Here is a 24,845-nt window from a genome sequence, read left to right on the forward strand (position 1 = left end):
GGGAGAATGCAGAATTGCCCACTGTAGGAGAAGATCAGGTTCGAGAATATCTAAGGAACCTGAAGGTGCACAAGTCCATGGGACCTGATGAGATGCATCCGCGGGTCTTGAGGGAACTGGTGGATGAAGTGGCCAGGCCACTCGCCATCATATTTGAGAAGTCCTGGCAGTCTGGTGAAGTTCCCGCCGACTGGAAGAGGGGAAACATAACCCCCATCTTTAAGAAGGGGAAAAAGGAAGACCCAGGGAACTACAGGCCGGTCAGTCTCACCTCCGTACCTGGCAAGATTATGGAGCAGACCCTCCTGGAGACTATGCTCAGGCACATGGAAAATAAGGAGGTGATTGGTGACAGCCAACACGGCTTTACTAGGGGCAAATCATGCCTGACAAACTTGGTGGCCTTCTGTGATGGGGTTACAGCGTCGGTGGATAAGGGAAGGGCAAATGACGTCATCTACCTGGACTTGTGCAAGGCATTTGACACTGTCCCACACGACATCCTTGTCTCTAAATTGGAGAGACATGGATTCAATGGATGGACCACTTGGTAGACAAGGAATTGGCTGGATGGTCGCACTCAAAGAGTTGTGGTCAACAGTTCAATGTCCAAGTGGAGAAGGGCGACGAGTGGTGTTCCTCAGGGGTCGGTACTGGGACCGGCACTGTTCAACATCTTTGTCGGCGACACGGACAGTAGGATCGAGTGCACCCTCAGCAAGTTTGCCGACGACACCAAGCTGTGTGGTGTGGTCCACACGCTGGAGGGAAGGGATGCCATCCAGAGGGACCTTGACAGGCTGGAGAGGTGGGCCCATGCGAACCACATGAAGTTCAACAAGGCCAAGTGCAAGGTCCTGCACATAGGTCAGTGCAATCCCAAGCATGACTATAGGCTGGGCGAGGAATGGATTGAAAGCAGCCCCGAGGAAAAGGACTTGGGGGTATTGATTGATGAGAGGCTCAACATGAGCCGGCAGTGTGTGCTTGCAGCCCAGAAAGCCAACCACATCCTGGGCTGCATCAAAAGAGGTGTGACCAGCAGGTCGAGGGAGGGGATCCTGGCCCTCTACTCTGCTCTGGTGAGACCCCACCTGGAGTACTGTGTCCAGCTCTGGGGGCCCCAGGACAGGAGAGACATGGAGCTGTGGGAGCGAGTCCAGAGGAGGGCCACGAAGCTGATCAGAGGGCTGGAGCACCTCTCCTATGAGGACAGGCTGAGGGAGTTGGGCTTGTTCAGCCTGGAGAAAAGGCGGCTCCGGGGAGATCTAATTGCGGCCTTCCAGTACCTGAAGGGGCCTAAAGGAAAGATGGTGAGGGACTGTTTATGAGGGAGTGCAGTGACAGGACAAGGGGTAATGGGTTTAAGCTGAAGGAGGGTCGATTTAGATTAGATGTTAGAAAGGAATTCTTTACTGTTAGAGTGGTGAGGCACTGGCCCAGGTTGCCCAGAGAGGTTGTGGAGGCCCCATCCCTGGAAGTGTTCAAGACCAGGTTGGATGGGGCTTTGGGCAACGTGGTCTAGTGGAGGGTGTCCCTGCCTGTGGCAGGGGAGTTGTAACTAGATGATCATTAAGGTCCCTTCCAACCCAAACCATTCGATGATCTAGAGAATTGCTTTAGTAATTAACCAAATAATTTCTTATGGGATTGCACTCAAATCTTAAGATTAATGCAATTTTCTATTGAACAATTCATTTCTTGTATCTCTTAGCATCTTTCTAAGAAAATGGATGATTTGACCTGCTGGAGGAGAAAACTTCAGGTGTTAGCAGCAGACTTACTTTACAATATTAATTGTAAGCTTAACTCTGTCTTGAAAACACCAACATCTCATCCATATTTCTTCTGGGTTTTTTTCCATCTCAATAGAGAAATCTGGTTTTGGATTAGTATTTAAAACTTTTTGTAAACCTAATTCTGATATTTTTGCTGTCGATTTATTTTGTGAGAATCACCAGAAGTAGAATATATACAAAGGACAGAAAAGAAGCAGCAGTAGTTGTTCTGTGTGGTCAAAATTTATGTTGTGAGGTAATCTTTGAAGTTGTTAAAGGAATTTTTGAAGAATTTATTTTCTTTGTCAAAGAAAAAGATATTGTGGTACTACCAGCTGCGCTCTACTGTTTTGCCCTACATCATTTGGTGAGTGGGAACATGTGAATCATCAGGTCCTTGTGTTCAAACACTGTTCTCTTCAGCTGCTGTCTAGCTGCTGGGTTTTGCAAGTAGCAAGCACATTAAGGACACTGGTTTATGGTAAGGACTTTATTTTTATGAATAGACATTGTTGGCATCTGGGTGAGATGCTTATGTTTGATTTTAAATTGCTTCCACAGCAAACAACTTTTGGACATAGAGGTCATTGTTTTGACTGATTCATGTCTAAAATTAGCTTCATAGCTTCAGACTGTGTGCTTTCAGCACCTGTGAAACACAGTTAAAGTTAAAGCTCAGAACTGCAAGTAAGTCATTGACGAAGATCATGGTGAAATCTGTGACTTTTTGTTTCTGTTTTAATTAAAAACACTTCCTTTTTCCCCTTCACAACAACTTTTATGCGTGCAGTCTGACAGCCTTTCATAAGGTGACTTTGTCTCTAATCTGACATATGTCCTATAGTTCAATATATACTGTATCAGAACAAGTTTTTATTTATAGTGCTTACATGATTAAATGTAACGGTAAATTCTTTCTCTTGGAATATAAAACAAAATCTTGGTTGAGACTACAGGTGGAAGTGAGATGTATAATCTTTTCCTGTTCTGTGCAGGAAGTCAATATTTGGCAGCAGCTGCATTTTAAGCTGTTAACTAGTAAACAAGTCTGGAAGGATTTTAGAATTGTATAGAAATTTGTGAAGCATTTGCCTAATGTATGGCAGATCTTAAGACTTTAGCAAAAGAGAATTTGAAAAGAATTTAGTCAGGGAACCCGTATGTTCTTTTAGTGCCTTAAGTTCTGCAGACATAATTTGCAGTCAGAACAATGCATGATTATTAACTATGTGATTTTAAAAAAAAGTTGAAATCTTTATCTTATTATGTGTGCTCTTTTTTTGAGTGTGTGTCAGAGGGGGAACACAATGTTGTAGAACTGGATGCGTAAGAGAGTGAGCATACTGGATCTGGTTGGTATAGAGTTCATTTTTTTTCTGGCAACCCGTATGGTGCTGTGTGTTAATTTGTGGCCAAAATAGTGTTGATAAGACACTAATGAAAACTTTTTACTTATTGTTGAGCCGTGCTTGCATAGTGTCAAGGCCTCTGTTTTGTGCTCTGCCCCATGCCAGGGAGTAGGCTGGAGTTGGGCAAGAGTTTGGGAGGGGACACAGCTGGGACAGCTGAAACAAATTGACAGAAGAGGTATCTCCAAGTGGATATCTCAAGTATAGGTTGTGTAACATTATAATTCTGAAGGAGCCATTCAGTTAGTCCATGTTTGTCACTGTCCAAATAAATGAGCACTCTGTCATATTCTGAAGTGCATGGTTGACTCTGAGACAACAGAATTACTTTAACTTTTGTCCCAACGCTGTTGAAGTTTAAATAAAACGTGAAAGCTAAATCAAACACCAACTGCTATTACCCTGCACAGATATTTTTAAAGAGAGTGAAATGTTGTTTGGTTTGGATTTTTTATTAACTAATCTGTGTGTAGCAATGTATGCCATGCATCCCATTAATTAATCTGAAGGCATTTGATTTCTGCGAGAGAACTTCCTACTGCTGACCTGCATACCGTGTATGAGCTCTGATTGTTTCATGCCTTGGTCACCTAGCAAATCCTTTTCAACAGTGAAGACAAGCATACAATTTGTTTGATGATCATTAAATGGAATAATACAATTCATGTTTTCCAAGGGACCATTTATACATGGTACAAGTTGTTAATTTAGCTTCTGAAAAGTCTTACGTTTAACCAAATGGACTGCAGCCAAATGGTGTTTTCCAGGTTTCACTGAGAAACATGTCATCCTTGTGAAGTTAAATAGGATCTAAGAAAATGCATGTTACAGTGGATTGCTAGATGGTCTTCTGAAGCTAGAAACTGTTAGTTAAAAACTGAAATTTTATGTATAGGCAACATGTGAAAACACTATTTTTTTCTTGTTAGCAATGTCAGTATTGAATGCCTAATTGTTTCTTAGCTTATCAAGAAGAGAAGTAGTCTCAGTTTCATAAAGAAACCGTTTTAATTAACTTGCCAACATTTCTCTGCAAATTCAAAGGCTTAGCAGAAAATAACCTTTGCATGCTTGAGCATATGTTACTTTTTTTCTAGGAGAGGTAAGTTTTATACTATTTGTAAATTCAGAATAGAGCTCATCTTTAATAAAGGAGTCATGGCTGAATGTTAAAACCACTATGTAATGTTCTGAACTGTTACTAATAATGGTACAGTATATACTGAAATGTGGAAAGAAGTAAAGCTAGATTATAAGAACCTTCACCTTTGAATTAAAAAAAAAAAAAAAGGCAAACTGATGAACAACTGACTTTCCCGTGCCAACGAAAGCGTGCATAGTGCTATGTAGTTTACAATGTTTAGCTGTTGGATTTTTTTGGGTTTTGGGTTTTTTTAATTACAGCGATAATCAATATTATAAGAACAGCTATGATTAATGGAAAGATCTTGAATCGTAACAGAGGCCAAATCATAGAATATTTCTTGCAGCACTGCAGATAAAAACTTGTCATCTCAGCTGGAATTATCTCTACATTTGGTATGGTAGCTGCATGGACAGTTCTAACCAGAAAGCTATTGAAGTGTTGCAGTGAGACATAGTATCTTTCCTGGGTGAAAATAAAATACTCTCTGCAAACTATGTGCTATGACTTTTAGTGCCTTTAGAGACTTTTGTCAGAAGGTAGCACTGCTATAGCAGGCAGCTTTGCATACCTTCAAATGAATATTAAGAAGTATCAGTAAAAAAAAAAAAAAAAAAAAAATCTCTGTACCATGTTTGCTTAGTTTAACGTGGCTTCCCCTTTAATGGTGCGCTTTATGCCTTGGCTGTGTAGGATATTTTGATAATGTCTGCATTAGCAAGGAATGTGCCACAACAGGAGCGGACCACTAGATTCATGAGGTTTGTTGTGGGGCTTCAAATGAATCTGTTGTACATGGCTTAGAGAGTTTACACCACGTAAGATATGGTCTGATACTTTGGTTCAAACTTCGCCATTATGCATGTATGTGGCTCAGTTTGCTGAAGGCAAATAGTTTAGTAACATGCTGGGGGACCTTATATTGGTATGGCCCAAACATTCATCAAGAACCTAATGTCTTTATTTCTAGCACTATCAAGGAGTTTCCAGTTTATCTCTATCTGGAATTAATCTAGTTCATGTGCAACAAAGCCACTTGGGCCAGTATATGGTAACTGGAAGTGATAACGGGGTTTGCCTCAAAATTGTTCTGAATCAAATTGATTATGTAGGCATAGTCATATAACTTCAAGGGGCTTGATTTATGCTTAAGATAAAGGTATACACATAAATGCTGTATTTATTTTTTGTAGTTACGGGGAGGAAGTTATAATGCAATTTCTCAATTTGAAATTGTATTTTCTAATTGATGTGAATAAGAAACAAAAAATTCAGGGACAGGGTGTATAATTATATAAATGTGTTGTGCTCTAGCTTGTTTTGCCTTTCCTCTACTGCTTTGTTAACTGGTAGCTTGATAAAATTACATGTTTTATGGCGGGCGGCTTGCCATAGGTCCTCTGCAGTCATAGGGTGCATTCTTTCAACAATCGAGAATGCTTGTTTGAAACAAAATGCTAAATTTTGATTGGTACCCCAATGCACAAGGGTAACAAATGTTCTACACTTTAAAGCAAATCTGGAGTTGGAGGAGATGGAAGAGAAAAGTGGCTTTGTGAAAGCACTCCAACAAATGTCTCTTCTGTGCAGCAACTGTCAGATGTAGTCTTTTTATAAATATAGGACTGTACCAGAGAAATTTAAAACAAAAAAAGGAAAACACAAATTATTCTGTGAATACAGTGTTCATTTATAGACTATAGTAACTTTTGACATGCTGTGACAGGCGAGAAGATAATTAATGCTTGTGTCATAGTTGAGGGACACAATAGGACTAAACGGTAATAGTAACTAAATGGCTAGATATGAGGAAGGTCTCTATTGCAAGGGATGCTGGCCTGTGTGGTTAATCAAAACAGGAGAAAGGAAGGAGACAATGTTGGATGTCTCAGAGGAAAAAGAGCAGTTTCTCCTGGGGTGGTGTTGGAGCTCAGCCACCTAAAATATTGTTAAGAAATCACCATGGCTTCTGTGATTGTGGCCTTCTTTCCATACTACATGTGACGGTAAAGAGGTGGCTTGTTTGGTGTAAGATTTTTTTTTTTCTATTAGAAATTTGTTTAGACGTTTTCTTTCTTTGATTGCTGCATGCTAGTTTCCAAAGTTGCGTAGTGATCGGAGTAAGGTCAGTGAAATTGATGAATATAAGGTGATACCCCTCTGTTCAGTGTTTTAAAATAAATAATCAAATGTCCTTTTGCAGACAACATGCCAGAGGTACTTATCATTTGATGAGACTTGGTGAATATTTGCTGTTGAGCTGCAAAGATCACTCAAAACTTGGTGCTGACTGGTGGTGAGTCTCTAGTGTAGTCTCAGTCAGCCAGATCGACCAGTTCTTTGGCGATGGGGCTAAAAGGCAGACCATCTTCAGTTTGTGCCCTCACAGAGCTGCAGACTGAAATGAAGATAACTTTTTCCTTTAATATTTATATACTTTCTGACTGCAAGCTAAGAATATTACTGAGCTCTAGACTACCCCAAAGGCCATTGACAAATGTGGAGAACTACTGTACAAATTGCCACAATTATTTGTTACTAAGGTAATGCTTTTAAGTTATAGGCTACTCAGTTACTGGGAAAACATGAGTTCCTTGAGTGTGGGATGGGAAGTGATTATTTGAAACAAAAACTGGTTATGGGATAGATAGAGCTAAAATTGGACTGTGCCACTTGAAATGAGTATTCCACTGGAATTGCTGGAACTAAGAAGCAGTATAAGCAAGAAGAATTAATGTTGCTGTTTCAATAGAGTGGTTATATTATACAACTTGAACTATCAATATGGAAATAATTGCTTTCTTCTTTCTTCTACAAGGTATATGGATTTAATACCAAAACGGTGTGTGTGTTGTGTTTTTTTGTTTTGTTTACAGGCATCAACTTATCACCATATTCAAGAAATAATGGTACAGTTATTACGCACAGTGAATAGAACTGTTATTACCATGGGACGAAGTGATCCCTTAATCGTGAGTAATATTTTAATGTATTTTTAATACTTTGAAAGTAATTTTATAGATATTCTGAAAAAATGCAAATATAATATTGTTGGCATCCTTGTTTGTGGACTATTTTAGATTGAAAATAAAAGGTCTAAAGCTTTACTCTTTTTCATTCAACTGTGCCACTGTAGTGTCTTTTGAAGTGTAGTTGGATACTGCAGTATTTGTGCATTTGTTAAAAAAACAAACACTAAATCTAAAGTTAATTGCTGTTTGCAAGAAGAATGTTTTATAAACCTGCATAAAAGGCACACTTTAACAGATTGAAAGTAGTGTTTCTACTAATCTAAAATAAAAGTGTCTGAGTAAAACTAAGAAAAAAAAGCTATTCTGAATAGCTTATATAAGTAATTGGTGGATGCTCTGTTTCTCCCAATTTTCCACATGCACTTTTTGGTGGGTTAGAGTGACTATGGAAGAGCTGCCATTCCTGGCTCTGTTTCTGAAGTGGGAAGATGATGCCCTGTGTGCATGGGGAAAATGTCTGAGGATGCACTGGCACAGAGAACTCACCTGAGATTTTTGTGGAGATTCCATGGTTTGATAGTTATATTCAAGGACAAATTCTGCAATTGATGCAGACTTAAGTACATATCTCACGAGCACTCCTTTTAATTTAGACTGTTTGTGAGAATGCAAGACAGTTGTGTTCAGCAGGAATTATGGAACTTGCCCTTCAGACTGTGCACTTAAGATGTATATTAATTGTTAGGCTTTAGAGATTACATTATTCTGCAAAATTGTGAGTAGCATTTACTTGATTGTTTGGCCACAAGAGGTATATTGCATATCTTTTAAAATGTGCTTTGTTTCCTTGCTCATTTCTGTTGGAAAACCAAAATAACAGTTTTAGATCATATGTTATCTCCTAATGATTAGTCTCATAATAATTGAATTTTGCAGTGGAGATATTTGCCAATGGTTGCTTCAACCTCCCCGGTGGTAGAGCTGCAAGTTTCAGAAATCATATCATTAACTGTTTATCAGAACTCCAGTCTGTTTTTATTCTGTGTGTAACCCTCTGGCATGTATGCATGGTCATAACAGGAAGAGATTTTGAATGAAGACCTAGTGAACCTTTCTGTTCTCTGCAGTGTTTGAAAATGTTTTCTGTACTTGCAAAGAAAGCATCACATGAGTGTCATGGATGATGTCATCAATCTATTAAGGAGTATTTCTGGATACCATAAACAGTAAATGAAGAAGCACAATGAAAATATAGTAATTCTACAAAAAGGATTCTTATTATTAGGAAATCTTAGGAAACCACTAGGAAATAAACTGGATACAATCAATTGAAATGGCTTGGAAAACCTGTTTGTTTTTCTTTGTGGTGGGTTTTTTTTCCCCCTCTCATCTGCTGTAATTTGTTCATCTGTTTTTACCTAAAAAGATCAAATCTAGTGTGAATTTTGAAATGCAGATGTCTGAATGCTAATATTACTAATAAGTGCCTATGCATATGGGTATATTGGGCACTTTAGAGGTTTTTCAAAGCAAAATTCCAATAAATTACAAGGAGTTTTCTAGAGGTGAAGCAAGACATCTGAGTAGTCTTTTACATGTGACATGTGAAGAAATTGTAATGAACAAAACAGTCTTTTGCATTCAGAAAGAACTGGCAAAATAGGCTTGTTTCATGTTCTGCATACTACATTTAACTCACTTGGTTAATTTGCAGGTTTGCTTGAAAAGTTCTTGGGGGGCCAAACTTGTTAAATCCCAAATGCTTCTTTTTTAAAAAAAATGAAGCAGATAGTCAGGAATTATGTCCTTCTGCAGAATGCTTAGGTGAGCTAGAGTTGCTGTAAGTATGGTGACTTCTGCAAGTACAGGTGGGACATATGGAATAGCTGCAGTCAGACTATGTAGTTGATGTTATATGGATATAAGTGACACTTCAAATTGGACTACATCTGCTATTTACTGTCAGGAGAACAGAAGGTTACTCTTTAGACTCTTAAATCTGTTACTCTGTTTCTGAATATTGCAAGTATTTCTATTACCCTCTGCTATGTAATTTTCTAGAATTTGAATATGGTATGAAAAATACTATGTTATACTAATAAAGGCAATGGTTACTGTTTACAAGACCTGTAATTCCTTGTAAGTTTACATGCCTTGCATCTGATAGAGAACTGGATTTTATTTACCTGAGCTTTTTGCTTTCTGGCAGGGATAGGCAGGTTAATTTTGATATTCAGGTTTCCTTTTCACAATCTTTTAGCTTGTTGGCAGAGGAGGAGTTAAAAGGATTTTGGGTTACAGTTGCCTTTATCTTTTCTTGCTACAATGCCAGTTGAACCTAAGGGTAGGTGCTGCCTTGCGCTCAGCCGGTAACAGCGTGCTGGGAGCTTTGTTCATGTGATAACTGGAAAGAGTCAGGCTGAGAAGGTGTTGGTGATGCAAAAGTAATTTGGCTCTCTGCAACTACTGCAGAGATTTACTTAAATGCCACTCTTGCCTTCATTGTGATGTTTTGGCAGGTGAACGCCCTAACAGCTGCTTCACTATTAAAAAAAGCCACCCTTGACTGTAGTTATAGAAGTGCTTCTAAACTTATAATAGAGAGGGACAAGTTTGTCTGAAATTGGCTATTCAAGATTTATCTGAATACTTTATGAAATTTAGAATTTTAAAGGGTGTTGTGATGCACTGAAGTGCTACTGCAGTAATTATAGAAGTAAAATGCATGTAGAATACAGAAGAACTTGTTGTCAGTATTGGCTTGATTAGGTAAACAAAAATACCGTAAATCCACCGTATACATTTTAAAGCTTTCCTTTGGTACTCCCAAACTTGATTTTGTTCACAGTATCATTTTAGCATGGTGAAAAGAGTGTAGTTATGCTACACAGAAAAATTTTTTAGACTATACATATAAAATACTGTGCAAATAAAGACCACGGAAAACAAGTGTGCTCTGTTAACCAAAACTAGTTGAGATAACATACTTTTGTAAAAAAAAAAAAACAAACCCAAAAACAACAAAACAACCCAAAAAACCAAAAAAAACCCAAACCACCAACTCTTTGGGGAAATAATGACCAGAGAAACCGTTTTGCAGAGCTGCTGTGGTTGGAGGACGATATATGCCAATACACATGATCTAGCTAAAAGTTACAGATTTTTTTTATTCAGTATTCAAATTGAAATCCTTTCTCTACCTAGGAAAGCTGCAGACTGATTTCTTGAAAGACCTATTTATTCATTTCCCATTAATTTTCCAAAGAACAATTGTTCACTTCCTTTGCAATCTAAATGTTGTTTGTTATTGACTCCTGAAACCTACGAAAAATATCTCATTTTCTTGCAAAAGATAACATCACATTTAAAGAACCTAGAAATTTACAAAACATACATTACATAATACATTTTATTAAGATGTTTTGTATCTAAGCTAGCATAATTACTGCCTTTTTTGCCAGTATAATTTTGGCTTTTTTGAAAAACCTGTAGTGCACAGAAGTATAAAAAGTCCTACATGAACTGCTGTTACATGACAGACAGAAATGAGTATTCATACATTCTGAATTTTTAAAGAAAGTTAGGTTGACTCCATAAAACAGCAATTTCAAATACAGTAATTTTGGAATATGCCATGTTCTGTATACTGTTTTATAAATAGCATATTGTAGCTGTCATTTAAATATGTCTTTCAGAGAAACCTACAGTATTTTGTATGCAAGTGCTGTCAAGTAGCTGTGGTTTTGGGGTTTTTTTTGTTATTGGTTTGTGTTTTAAAATTTTCTTTAAGAGCATGTCTGTATGTATTTCTAACGTTTATTTCCTACTCTGGGAGCTGGTTTTAGGCATTACACTGTAATTTTCTAAATCAGAGAAATTTTTATAGCCAGTAATATTATCTTCTACCAGTCCACCAATTTCTATTGCTTTTGCAATGTTCACATCGTAAATTGCATACTATGTATCTACTAATTTTTTTATTTCCTATATGAATTAATAATTAATTATTAAAATATTTTTAAAATATTAAACAATAGAACAAAACCTAATGCTTGTATATTACATTTTCACATAGTTTAGATTCTCCAATTATGTGTTACAAAGCTATTAATTTTTAGGTATTTTTGTGTTGCTAGGATAGACAAATTTCTACGTTAAATCTCAACAAAACATACAGGAACTAAGCAGTCTTACCCTCTTGCTGTGGCTGATGCGTACCATGACTGACACTTGCCAAAGTTACCTTTCAATGTAACAGATAGACTTTTGCTCCAATGTTGTCTTTAAAATTTTATGTAGAAAGCCTATTGTGTGTGACGTACTGTGGAGAAGACTGAGTGTAATAACTTCCATTTAGTAGGTGTAGTTTTATTGTGAAGCTATGATGCTTATTCTTTTGTAGGATTAATTTACTTCTGGCATACTTTTGCTTTATTTTCAGTTAAATTATTGCATGGTTTTTTGTTCGTGGTAGTCAGAGCCTCTGCAAGAAGGAGGGAGTTCTGTCTGTTTCAGATAAGCCTTTTGTTTGGATCTTAAATATATATTATAGAACTTGGCTGGCTCTTGCTACTGCTGCTGACCCAAAAAATCTTTTGTACTGAAGTCCTGAAGTAGAGAACTCGAGGAGCAACCTTTCTGAAGGACAGTGTTTTAGCAGCACTGTAATTTCATATTTTCTTTCAAGGAAAACAGATGTCTTGAAGGCGATGAAATTTAAAAAACACTGAACATAGGGTAGGGTGAAAGGCAAGTGAAGGTTCTTAAATTGCTACACTGGGAGCTGAGAGTTGGCTGGCCTAGATACCTTAAGTATTTCCCTACTGCCGTGTGCGCATATGTTAAAAAGAATTTCATATCCATGTATGGATAATTCATACTTTACTGATTGAGAGAGAATTGAAAAACAACTGACTGAGGAATATGGAAAACAAAAGCTAATTTTGACTGGGAGATTAAGGATTAAAAATTGTCTGCAGTTCTGAATTCCATCAAGATAAAACATTAAAATATAAGTCCTGTAACCATTTAAATCAATATATTTCAGTTTTTCAGAAGTATTGATGTTTGTTCAGGTCATAAGAAAGACTTAGAGCCTTACAACTATTTTTGGACTTTCTCAGACTAAATAGAGTAATTCTGTTCTTGCATAGTTTTACTCACCCCAGGAATTGATTGATGCTATGTGGCGAACCAAAATACTGTGGTTTGTTTAAATTGAATAATCTGGAGCCTTTGAATATATATTGAAGGCATAATATTAATTATGTATGCAAATCCAACATCAGCTTAAAATGAGCTTTTTTGTGCTTAGTAACTAAAAGAAAGATTGCTTTCATATAATAACAAATTATTGAAAATCAGTTCACTGCAGGAAAAAAATCAACCTTTACTGGTTTTGCTAGTGTTATGCCTATTTGTATTGCTTATTATTATACCGTTACCACAGAGAATATTAATCTTAATGTTATTTTAATACACAAGAAACATTTACACACTAATAAATCCTTCATTATATCAATTATAAAGACTAATGCTAAATAGGAATGCTATCAGCATATTAGCATAAGCAGTACATGTATTTGAGTGTAACGTGACATGTTCTGATGTGATAATTTAATTCTTACCTTTGTTATACCCACAAATTATTATTGAAGAGCTTTTCTGTCTCACTAAAGGCATCTTTTTTGCTAGTAGAAATTCACATAAGACTTTCCTTCTGAAAAGCTTCTAATGATAATTTTCTGCCTGTTGTTTCCATACTGACTGAACTTAACATGGAAATGTTTTTTAAAACTGTCAGACCTTTAGAATTTTGATAAATTAAGCCATGTCACATAGCATACTCTCTTCTAAATGAAGACTAGTTTTATTAGAAAACTTAGTTTTTCCAGACAAATTCTTCTGTCCAAAATTGGTTTTAATGTGTTTTCAAATGTGTAATTAACTCTAAGAATTCAAGGAACACAGAAGCGTACAAAAAGTGTACAGATATTTTTAACTAACATAGCACAATTAATACAATATGTTGTAGAAAAATAGGATCCAGGGGTTAATCTAGTCAATACCCTGGCACCATTTGAACTACTTAACCAGAATCACTTCTGAGAAAAGGTCTGCATTACATTCCACTAAACATAAAATGCATTATTTGGACTTTACTGTGTGCACTTTAAACTTTGGAAAACCTTTTCCCTTCTGCCCCCCGTATGAAAGGTGACCATATTTTCATCAGCAAAATAATAGTATCATCGATCCTAAATTAGATTACATTGGCATAGCTGGTAACTCGACTATTTTTGAAGGAAAGAAATAGCTACATTGACATGATAAAATCTTTTCAGCATATATAATTTTTTTATATAATACAGATAAGTGCATTAAATATTACTTTTCATGATCAATTTTGTGTCATGTATCGCCTTACTTTATATCTTAAGACCAGAAAAGCCCAGACCTTGGGATATTTTGATATTGTGATACAGGTCTTAAATGGACAAATCGGGCAATTGGTTTAGCAAGACAGTAGTAAAAGTGTTTATTCTCCTCTAGTCAGCAATTGCGTGATGACATTTGAGGCATTGTGTCCAGTTTTTTTCCAGGTAGATGAAAGACATGAACTTACTGGAGAGATCCACCGAGATCACTGTGGGCTGCAGCACATAACATGTGAAGAGAAGCAGTAAAAATTGGATTTGTTCAGTCTTTAAGAAGTGAAGGCTTAGGAGAGAGGTCTTATTATCTGTCTGATTCTTCTTGAAGGTGTATTTGGATAGGACAAGATGTACTGGACACAAGTTAGAACATAGGAAATTCAGGTTAGATGTTAGGAAAAAATTTGGAGCAGCTTGCCCCATGGGGTTATGGATTCTTGTGTTTGGAGATGCTCAGCACTGAAATTTACCTATAATTGGACCTTGCTTGAGCAGGCGGTTAAGACTAGAATTAATAAGATATTCTCTTGTTTTATCACTCTATGATTTTTTTCAGAGAAGTCTATTAAATGGCTGAAACTTCTAAATGGTTGCTTTTTAAATTGAACCAATAAAGGGGCAGGGTAAAACTTAACCTGAAATTCTTTTCTTGTTAAATATTAGATGACAGCAACAAAAATATTTCAGTGGGGATGTGAAATAATTTTAATTGTCTCCTTTGAGGAGAGATTTGTTTGAACGACATAGATTCCCCTGAATTTGTTCTTGATTATGTGGTTTGTTTAAAGATCACTGAAGTTCTTTTATTTTAGTCCATGTTGCTTATAAATAGCAAATGAAGACTGGGTGACACCCTTAGCTTTGTCTACCATTGTTTTTTAAAGTTGAGATTTAAACCTTGTTACTTTTGGAAAGTTGGAAAAAAAAAAAAAGTCTTTACAAAGCATATGAAAGTGTCCTTGGAAAAAATGAGAATCTTCCTTTTGAAAGAAACAGTTTCTTTTTGAAAATAGTATCTTTATGTGCCTTTATTCAGTGAGATGATTTAAGTAAATTAAATTCTTTTGATTTTTCAGACACTCTAATTAAGCATTCTTTAGCCTTGTGATTTTGTAATAGCACATTTTCGAGTATGTGCTCTCAAACCTCTTTCTGTTCTGGTGTCTTTTGAAATGTAAAAGGATCCATAAGGAAGTCAAATCCACCAGAAGCATTTTCTTTTCACCTTTTTTGTTTTTCTTCTTAACTCCTTCTCAGGAGCTGGGTGATCAGATGGCAGCTTCTGAGGTGAAGCTGGATCTTGCTCTGCATGATCCAGCGTTTTCAAAATCTCATGAAATCTTCCTTCTTGTTGTCTGAAGTCATATTCTACACTATGGAAAAATGAAGAGATTGAAGCTAGTAAGTGAGAAATTCCCTCTATAAAAAAACATGGGGAAAGGATGCTTACCTCATTAGACTAATTTGGCATCATTTAATATTAGAGCCTGGTTAAAACACAAGGCTGTATAGGTTGCTGCTTTGAAAATAAGTTCATCTCTTAATCTTTTCTGAGGGAAACCTTTTTCTTTATATGAGTTAACAACTCCAGCATTGTGCCCAAAAATGAAAATGTACTAGGATGACCTTTCAATGCATTTTATTCAATGCTCAGATTTTGATACTGTAATCTAACTCAGTCGTATGCTTGGCATGAATTCAAAACTCACATGCTTAACTTTGTTAAATATGAATGTGTCCCCCTAGGAGACCTGCTAGGACCAAAAATATACGAAATTAAGCAAATATGTAGGTCTTTGAGATAAGTGGTATTTGTTAGCAGAAAAGTAGAATGTAACTCATTTTCTCCACTGAAACCCATAATTGTTAATGATGTCAAATGAGAGCCAAGATGTTAATCAGATAAAAGCAGATATGTGCACACAAATGTAAAGTTCAAAAGAATCCATGTGGACAGTGATTAAGCCGTCTGATGCAACCATTACAGTTAAACAAAAACAAACAAAGAAAATAATCCAAAAACCAAATTATAAAGATGCAGCACTTTATGGTTTTTCTTTATTTCAACCATTTTTCTGGGCAGGAGAGTGGGACTTGTATCAGCTTTGTCTGCTGTGGAGGTTTTAGTAGGTGGAGGGGAGAGCAGAAAGGAGCCGGTTATATTTTCTGTAATGCAAGCTCTTTAGGAGGAAAAAAGGCATCATCAGAGGGATGTTGGGATATCACATTAAGGCCCTGAACCTGATTTGGGCACTGACTAGAAGAAATCTGTAAAATAAGTAAATACGCCTATCTTTAAACACTATTAATTGTGAATATTTGTATATAGACGTCCATAAACATTATGAATAATTTGTTAAAATTACCTAGAGGCTTATTTCCCTTATAATATGTTTTGGGTTTTTCAATGAAATAAAATAACTTAGCTGGCAAACAGAAAGCAAGAGGATTATTCTAATTTAGAAAAACTGGAGAAGGATCTCTAGACAGGGAGCAATACATCATAAATATAAAAGAAGTAGAAGAGAATGATATAAATGACAAATTTGAGCAGTGTCTCTTCAATTTTATCGGCTTATTGCTAAAACCACAACTTAATACTTTCAGTAGTTGTGAGTGCTGGAGAATGAAATGTTCAATTTATAGCATCTGCTCATGTTCCTTTTTTCTTCCCTTCTTCAAAGTTTCTAATTTAGCGTTGGAGAGATCATCTCTAGAGGCAAGAGGTCAATTCAGTATTCATTTAATACTGTTCTTTATATACAGAGATAACTGAGTGTTTTCGGTTGCTACTTCGATTTGTTTATTGTAATGCGAACATTTGTCTTACAAGATATAGATTGAAAATCCCATGTCATCTCACATAACCCTGCTGGATAGTTAGTGAAGTTAAATTTACAGCCACTATATACTGGTCACTGTTAGACCAAAAAGCTCTTTATTACTTTACAAATCAGTGTAATCCACACTTGGATTGATATGAGATTAGTATGTTGTTTGACTCAGGAACTGCTTAAAATGTGCATGATAAAGATGGCTCAGTGACAGTAACCCAACATTCTGCTTGTGTAGTGTTTGCATCACTGATGAGTTAGGCTCTTTAAGAGCAGGAAAATAGGGAGCAAGATGAAACACTTGATTCTATAATTAATGACAACAGTGATGCTATGTTAGTGGAAAAAATACTTGCATGGATTTTTTTATGGCTATATAAAACACAGGCATTGCATGGGTTTGTCTAGAGCAAAAACTGATAACAATTACTTCTTTCAGAATGTTGTCTAATTAATATGTTATGAACTTCAAATATTAGTTACTCAGAATGCTTTTACTTTCATGACCCATCTTATGGAACATGTCTGTAAAGTGAAAACTGTTATGTTTCCTTGCTGTCTCTAGTTTTGTCCTTTAAAACTAGAAACTCTCTAGAGGAGCTGTGCACTGTTGTACGTATTGTACTAATCATTGCACTGTAAGCCTCCAGGCACCATTATCATTATAAACTACCCAGTAGATCCAAAAGGCACATCAGTGTTTTGTTGCTGCTTCTGTTCTTTCCTTTAGATACTTGTGCATGTTGCTCAGGATCTTTCCTGTATTCAAACTGTGTAAACTAAAAATGCAGGGTAAGCATCATAATTTATGTACAAACTATCCTTTACCACAGGATGCCTTCTCTCTTCAGAAGAATAAACTCACCTCTTTTCCTGTTTAGTCCCATAAAAATACATAAAAATTGTTTGTTCAGAGACAATGACCAAGGGAAAGGAAATCTGTTTTGTCCTGGATCTTCCTTTTTATACAGGTTCTGTGCTGTTCGATAAGTCATGCAACTTCCTGGAGTATCCAGTGTACTGTGAAGATCAACTTTGTCTAGTTGTGATGTTTAATGTGTGACATCTCAATTACTTTGAGATTTCATTACCAGAGGTTTAGGACATCAATACTGAACTGAGTGGTATGTTGGACAATAGGTTCCAATGTTGTGTGCAACCCCGATATTGCCTAATGAGTTATTAAGCACTTAAATAAATTTGGCTCATGTAGAAAATGCAGTGTGAAAAACACTTATGTGTGGATATAGTCTATTCATTATATCCATAAAAATATTTCAAGTCATAGTGCTTACAAACCAGCAAAGCTAATGGTCTGCCATATTCTTCGAAATAAAGGAAAAGTTTTCTACCTAAAAGAGAAATTCTCTTGCACTTTATTTTTTTAAAGGTAAATATCTAAATATTTTAAATACTTATATAAATGTATATTTATATTTAAAGTAAAATATATATGTAAATATATCTAAATATGTAGATATTTAAACTTTAAAACCTCTGGAATACTAATATGTAGGAATTTTTTTGAAGAGGTAAAAAAATTCTAGGAGGTGTTTCAAATCAAGTTCCTAATTTTGCAGCATAATGGTTAACTTCAATACTTGATCTTCACAATCGACTGGCAAGTTCATTTTCCACTGAAGTCTTTTTAAAAAAATAAAACAGTACAGCACATCAGACATGTGATATGTATAGCAGGAAAACAAGCATGCGATTTAAGTAATTAGCTCATCAGCTGCAAAGTCCTTTAAGTAGAATCCCTCACAAAAAAGGAATGCAAAAAGACAGGATTAAAATAGCAGCATTATAATTTCTGCACTACCTTTGGTTTGAATACATATTCTCTACTTCTCCAAATTTTGACCATGCGCTCATCCTCCTCTTCATTCTCTTAAGTCTGCGGTGTATGGCAGCACTGGAAAGGATCTAAAATGGCGAAGTGTGAGCACCAGCTCCAATTATGCTGCATTTCTCTAGTATGTTACTAATATTCTATGAAGAGCCCAATGAGTCTTATAGACTCCAATAACTGAAGATGTGTTGCTTTCTGCTTCACAACTGAGGTTGCAGAGATTGGATAAAGTGTTCATAAATTGGTGGAAGCCCTAGAAAATCCCTTGCTGAGCAGACAAGCTACGTGTCCAAGACTTTGTACCTGCTAGCTTTTTGGTTAATGGCTGGCAAGCCAAAGAATCTTGCTGTGTGTTTATATAGACATAGCATTTGAAACTTATACCGCTTCAGGAACACAGTACTACAAAATTTTTTGGTCATAAGACTTGAACATAAACTGCAGTTTAAATTGCACTCCAATTGCACTCACTCAAAATAATAACAAATAAACATTTACTGAAGTGAGAAGTGTGGGGGGTTTGTTTTTGTTTTGTATATAAATATGAGCTGTAGCTATAGCTTACTGGCATTTGGAATATTGAGTGTTTATCTTTTCCAAGATCTAAATTTATTACAGAAATCTCAGCTTTAAAAATGTAAAACACAAAGGGGATTTCATCATCAGAAACAGCATCAAACATTTTCAAAGCATGCTAGCAATAATAATGTTCTGAAACGTTACTGGGAAATTTCTATTTGAATTCTCAGAAGTACAGTACCTCTTTCAGATAACACTAATATTGATTGTTTTCTACTTGGGAAAACAACCAACCTCACACATACCACTTTGTCTTTTGTTAAAAACTGGATTAATAGTAATCGAGAACTTTCAATAGCTGTGAGCAAAACATGGTATTGTACATTTGTGTGAGAGATACAGACAATACAGAATTGTATGAAGCAGTGAAGTACCTGTAAATGATACATGCAGTGTTCTGACAGGTGCTGCAGTTGTTGAGGTCTTGACCGGTGTGATAGAAGTTGCGCCTGTAATAGTAATTCATGTAATATGTATTTATAGATATATTAGCAGAACTCTGAATTTTTCATGAATACAATAATTCTGTTCACCACTTCTATTATCCTTACTAAAAATTCTAGTGTCAAATTCTAAACCAGAATGTTGCTTTAAAAAACCCAAACCCTATGTTGATTTATGTTTTTGTCCTGCATCTTTCCTACCTCCTGCTGTTAAGATTCTGATTGTTGGTTCTTGCATGAATACTTGTTATGAAAACATGTAGACATGCAACTGCTTCTTGTAAACACATTTTAAAGTATTTGAATATCCATGCTTTTGGAAAATCAATCTGATCTCTACCCTTATGTTTTTCATTCTTCCCCCTTTTCATGTTTCCTTACTTCAGTATAAACAAGTCAGATTTTTACTGCTGATAGTATACAAATTTGGAGTGTTGAGAAAACAAGAAAAGTGGCTTTGATACTTAACACCAACTAGAATTATTTTTATGATGGAGAGATCTGCATTAGAAACAGTTTGAGGTCAGTGGGTTGTTACATCTGAAGCATGCATAACACTTATATTTAATGAGTTTTATTTTAATTAGGGGAGCTCAATTGATACCAAAGTATTTTTCTGATTGCTTTTGGAATTAAAGTGGAGGCTCTTCACATGGATTGTTGTGTTACCTCCACAAGTACTTGGAATGTTCAGTTTTACTGCTAGATGATTCTAGCAAGACAGATTGAAGTTTATCATTGAATCTCAGTGTGAAACTTAAAGGTATCTGGCAAAATTTTTTATTTCGACCATGTTGTAACTGAACAGAAATGGACTATAAATATTGCTGAAGAATCTGACTGTGCTTTCACTGCATGTTAATTTGCAAACATAAATGAAACTTGTCCACTCTGTCATACGTAACTACATGCAGGGGAAAAAGGAGTGGGTATTTTTTTTCCTGTAGTTTCCTGAGGAACCATAGTTGGCATAGTTGGGTGGTAGTTGTACTAAACATACCAAAGACACGATTGCTATGCTTGACATATACTTAGATTTTTTTTTTTTTTATCTCTGCTCTCCTTTCCCCTCCACCCCTTGCCTTCAGATCTTACTTCTAAACCCAACTTCTGGGGTTTGGTGTTTTGTAAATTCTTTTTGCAGTTTTGTTATTGGTTTCTGTTGTGTCTAGGCTATTACAAAGTTGATGCTAGAAAATCGTATGGGCCTTTTGGTTAGAGAAAAATGACCAAGAACATCTATCTGAGAGAGGATAGTTGGAGCTGAATGGTGTGGGGAAAATGTCACATGAAATAAAAATTTATGCAGGCACAGTGGAAACTAACAGAAGTATTTTCATGCTAACAGCCAGATGGACATTACTGGTTAATGTTTCCAGATAAGAAAGGTAATCTGTACGGAGTAAAATTACTTGTTAACTTGATTGGTATTATTTTAATTTTTTTAATGAGTGTAATTTCTTATTTGGATTGTGAATTGGAGACTTATTAATCAGAAATGCAAGAATGTAATTTCAATTCCCTGAAAAAGTACTTCAAGAAAGAAAGAATTCTTCAAAATAGGTTTATTTTTCTTCAGAAGTTGTAAGGAAATCAGGATGTATAAAACTGTGGCTTCAGTTAGTTATATCCTGACAGTTTTTGCACAGCCATGCAAACCTTTTCTGTCTACGTGGGAACAAGCGCAAAGACCTGCCTGGTACTGAGTCACTTGAACGAGTTGGTGTCGTGTTCTGTGCTATTTCTGTGCAATTGAGCCTGCACAAAAATCACAACGCAGCCTTCTTTTTGTGATGTTTGCAGAGTTTGTGGAAATGTGGAAGATTATCAGATTTATTCTTTAATTGTAGTCAGTGAATACTATTAATACACATGATCTGATTTTAAAATGAAGGATGCAGTTTTATGCAAAAGTGATTATTCTAGATGCCTAAGCTAGCTATGCTAAGTATAAAAGTAAACGCATGATAACATAAGACTTCGTGTTGCGGTATCTTTAAAAAATAAAGTAAAATGGAACCTTTATTCTCTTGATACTTTGAAAGATTTATTTGTGGGTTTTTCAAAGAGAAAAATTATTTAATGGATATATTACACTATCATAAAACAGAACTTTAAAATGTATCCTAGATGTATTTACTGTAAGTAGGAGCTACTGTTAATGGTTGGAAAGCATTATTAGGCTATTCTAAAACCTGTTTTGAGCATAGAGATATTTAAAATTCTATTTTAACTTTGTCCTACAAAGCTGTCCAGACTTTAGACATTAGTTGCACTTATTGTATTATTATTATTTATAATGCGTAAATTATATTATGTAAGAAATGCTTGCAGCCTTGGCTAATAGTCACTATGAGAGCATATTAAAAATAAATACAGGTCTTGCATTCTTATGATAGTGCAGAAAGCAGTCATACTAAAGCTGGCATTCCAAAGTGAGTTCTTGCTAACAATCTTCATGTGCTCTATGTTCATGGTTTTAATCCCTTTTAAGCACCTACCTCCACCTCCGGTAAAATCTTCCTGATATATTGAAGCTCTTGAAGCTTACCTGGCATTGTGCTTGTTCCTATTCTTAAGACATTCCCTTTAAGCAGCTGTGGTGTTTGTGGTACCAAGAAACATAACTAGCAGTGTGGTCTCCAAATGTCTGCAGATGCAATGCTTTAGCCACTAATACTTTTGCTTGCTTATGAAGGCAGTAATAATTTATTAAACAGAAGCATGTTTTTGCTGATATAAACTGTTTCAGCAATAGGACTGCTTTGGCACTAAATGCATAGCTGACCTTACTAGTAAGAGATAGTTGGCTTGCCATAGGCTTCTATTAGACCACATTAGTACATTGGACTGTTGAGTTTTGTTGTTCAGCTGCAGACAGATTTTCGCTAGATGGAGACTGCCAACTCTCAGGTGTCAGAGGCTATGTATCTGACACCATAAATCTAAATAAAAAAAGGGAGTTGTTAAATTCTGTCTCACTGGATTTAGCAAAGGCAGTGTCACAGCTAAAGTCAAACTATGAAGAGACTTGCTTCTCTGCTGAGGCCCAAATACCAGAAAAAGGGCATAAAATACCAGTTTTGCAAACTCATCTTTAAATATCACAGGAAAGGGTTTTTTCCAGTAGCAGAGGTTAAAAGAATGCTAACATCTACTTTGCACTTCTGATGAATTACTGATATTAAAATGCACCATACCCTTCACTGAGGGCTCTGGATTTTTCCAGGTCTTGGATTACATTCAAAAGGACTTTAATCTTCTCCTGGTTCGACTGCAAGGATTCCTCTACAGATTGCAGCCTGCCTTGGAGGGCACAGAGTTCACCATGTGCCAAATGAATTTGATTTATTTCACTAATCTCTTTGTTGGTTTGTGGTTTTATTTCATTCCTTGGCAGATAAGACTTTATGTGAAATCCTTCTAAACAGCTGTTGCATTGGGAAACATCTGACTGGGTAGAACTTTTCTCGATTTCAGCATTACATGACAGAATAGATTTTGACGCATTACTGCTGGTCAATGACATTATTGTGTGATCGTCATTTGTTAATGTCACACAGCTGGAATCTGTTTTGTGCTCTCCTGCCTGTTGATAGTCTCTGAGGAAACAAGGAGATGAACTGTGATTTGATGGAGGTGATAATGGAGTAGTTTCCTTACTGCTTGCATCTTTGCTGGCTACAAGTAACTCAGAATCTGCTTCACAAGAGTCAGAATGAGGATTACATTCACTGCAGTTAGTAGAATTGCTTAGGCAAGGGTATGCTTTTTCAGAATTAGATGACAGCATGCTGTTTTCATTATTTTCATTGCTATTTATGACAGTAGAAGAATGCAGTGAATTGCTTAAATTCATGGTTGTGTCTGCATCCATGGAAACATTGCTGTCTTGTGGAAAACTCACATGTATGTATTCAGGCACCTGTGTAGAAACAGTTGTCTTCTCCGATACTGAGAAATCATCTGAGCGGACAGGTCCATTGCTTTGTGCTTTTGATGGTCTTTGACTTAAGTGACCATCCACCTCACTATTCCTAAATCCATCTTCCAAATTATTAGTTATTCGTAAGTAAGAGAGATCTGCAGACATAATGTCTTGTTCAGAAAGATTGCCGTTTACTTGGATAGAGTTTGCAGGCTCAGTTGGCATTTCTGTTAATGATTTGCTTACTGTCAGCTTTTTTTTTTTGAAAACCGGGAAGTGTTTCCTGAGGCTAGGAGATGTTTGTATGGCAATATTCCGAAGCCCCTTCTGAGCCCTTGGAAGAGATGGAGATTGATGTAGCAAAAAATTGTGATCCCTAAGTATTTCTGTTTTTCCAGTCGTGAATGCTCCATCTTGGGCAGGATTAGTATCCAGCTCTGTCTTTGTGTTCACACCATCATCCTTGAATCGAACTTGCTGAGATTTGGTCCTGCGGTGGTATGGCTGCCTCATAAAATCAGCTGAATCCAGACTGTTCCTCTTCAATAGCACTGGGCGCATTTTCATGTTTTGCTGGGCTGTTGAATCGCAATTTAAAGTCTGTAAGTAACGTGTTTCTTTGCGACCCATTTCATTTGTCATTTGAACTGTATGTTAAGATTGTTCCTAAGATACAAATGAATACCTAACTGTTGAAGAAGCTAAGCTTTTCATTCTTCTTGTTGTTATTACGTATACTTTTAACAGACATGCTCTCTTTAGGGATGCTCTTTGAAATTTAATTGCTGACTAGACTAAACACTAAAACAAAGAAATTAAATACCAAATTTAAGGAAATATTTCTTGTAGTTAGGGAATGCAGAAATCTTTGTGTTCTGAAGCTAACGTGATCTTTGTATTGCAAAATTGCAACAGCCCCATATGCTTACAGTGAACTAATTTAAAGGTCAGGTTGAGTCTATGGCTTTCCTTATGGCTCTTATTTGACAGTCAGCACTCCATTAGTGATCCAGCTTTTTCATGATGGACCAGTCACATATGTTTTATTTGTATGTTGTCTAAACAACAAACGTAACTTTTGGGGGCATTTTCATTTCTGATGCATAGTTTTACTGATGGAATGTATCCATTAATACCAAACTGAATCGCTTTCTTTAGAGAGAGTTTTTCTTCTTCAGCCATCTTTTTAATGTTGCAAATGAAACTAATCTTCCCAGACAGTTAAGCAAAATGTAACCGCTCCTGACCAGGCTGAAGTACAGCATCCAGTGGGTTTCAGTGAGAGAAGTTACTGATATGTAGTTGGTACTTCAGTTCATGCAAATACAAGGCCACTCATATCCAAGGGACTGTTTCATTTGGGGAAGTTCTGTAAATACTTTGGCATCAGAAGAATGGTCCAGACTGAATAACCAGCAAATGCAGAGTAACAGGAAATGTTTCCTGAAAGTAAAAAGACAACAGTTGTAGAT

The 24,845-nt window shown here is 36.2% G+C and overlaps 2 protein-coding genes across 7 annotated transcripts in view; one reads left to right on the top strand and one right to left on the bottom strand.

Moving 5' to 3' along the window:
- DOCK2 (dedicator of cytokinesis 2) overlaps positions 1-24,845 on the top strand; it is a 203,119-nt gene that overhangs the window by 70,848 nt on the left and 107,426 nt on the right. For all 4 annotated transcript variants that reach the window (XR_008579277.1, XR_008579278.1, XM_054841776.1 and 1 more), the window contains exon 27: positions 7,208-7,303. Coding sequence is in view for 2 of the 4 variants with exons in the window: in XM_054841776.1 (XP_054697751.1) it covers positions 7,208-7,303 (96 nt within the window). In the remaining 2 variants the exon portion in view is untranslated. The remainder of the gene's footprint in view (positions 1-7,207; positions 7,304-24,845) is intronic.
- The window catches only part of INSYN2B (inhibitory synaptic factor family member 2B), a 115,013-nt gene that overhangs the window by 62,117 nt on the left and 28,051 nt on the right, over positions 1-24,845 (bottom strand). For 2 of the 3 annotated variants that reach the window (XM_054841778.1, XM_054841779.1), the window contains exons 2-4: positions 22,646-24,816; positions 19,377-19,451; positions 13,211-15,110 (exon numbers count right to left, since the gene is read on the bottom strand). In XM_054841778.1, the coding sequence (XP_054697753.1) occupies positions 14,933-15,110; positions 19,377-19,451; positions 22,646-24,015 (1,623 nt within the window). In that variant the 5' untranslated portion in view covers positions 24,016-24,816 and the 3' untranslated portion in view covers positions 13,211-14,932. Of the gene's footprint in view, positions 1-13,210; positions 15,111-19,376; positions 19,452-22,645; positions 24,817-24,845 lie in introns of those variants that run through there. The other variant, XR_008579279.1, reaches the window with a different exon arrangement.

The sequence above is a fragment of the Grus americana genome, chromosome 14 (genome assembly GCF_028858705.1).
Source record: "Grus americana isolate bGruAme1 chromosome 14, bGruAme1.mat, whole genome shotgun sequence".
In the NCBI taxonomy this organism is placed as follows: domain Eukaryota; kingdom Metazoa; phylum Chordata; class Aves; order Gruiformes; family Gruidae; genus Grus; species Grus americana.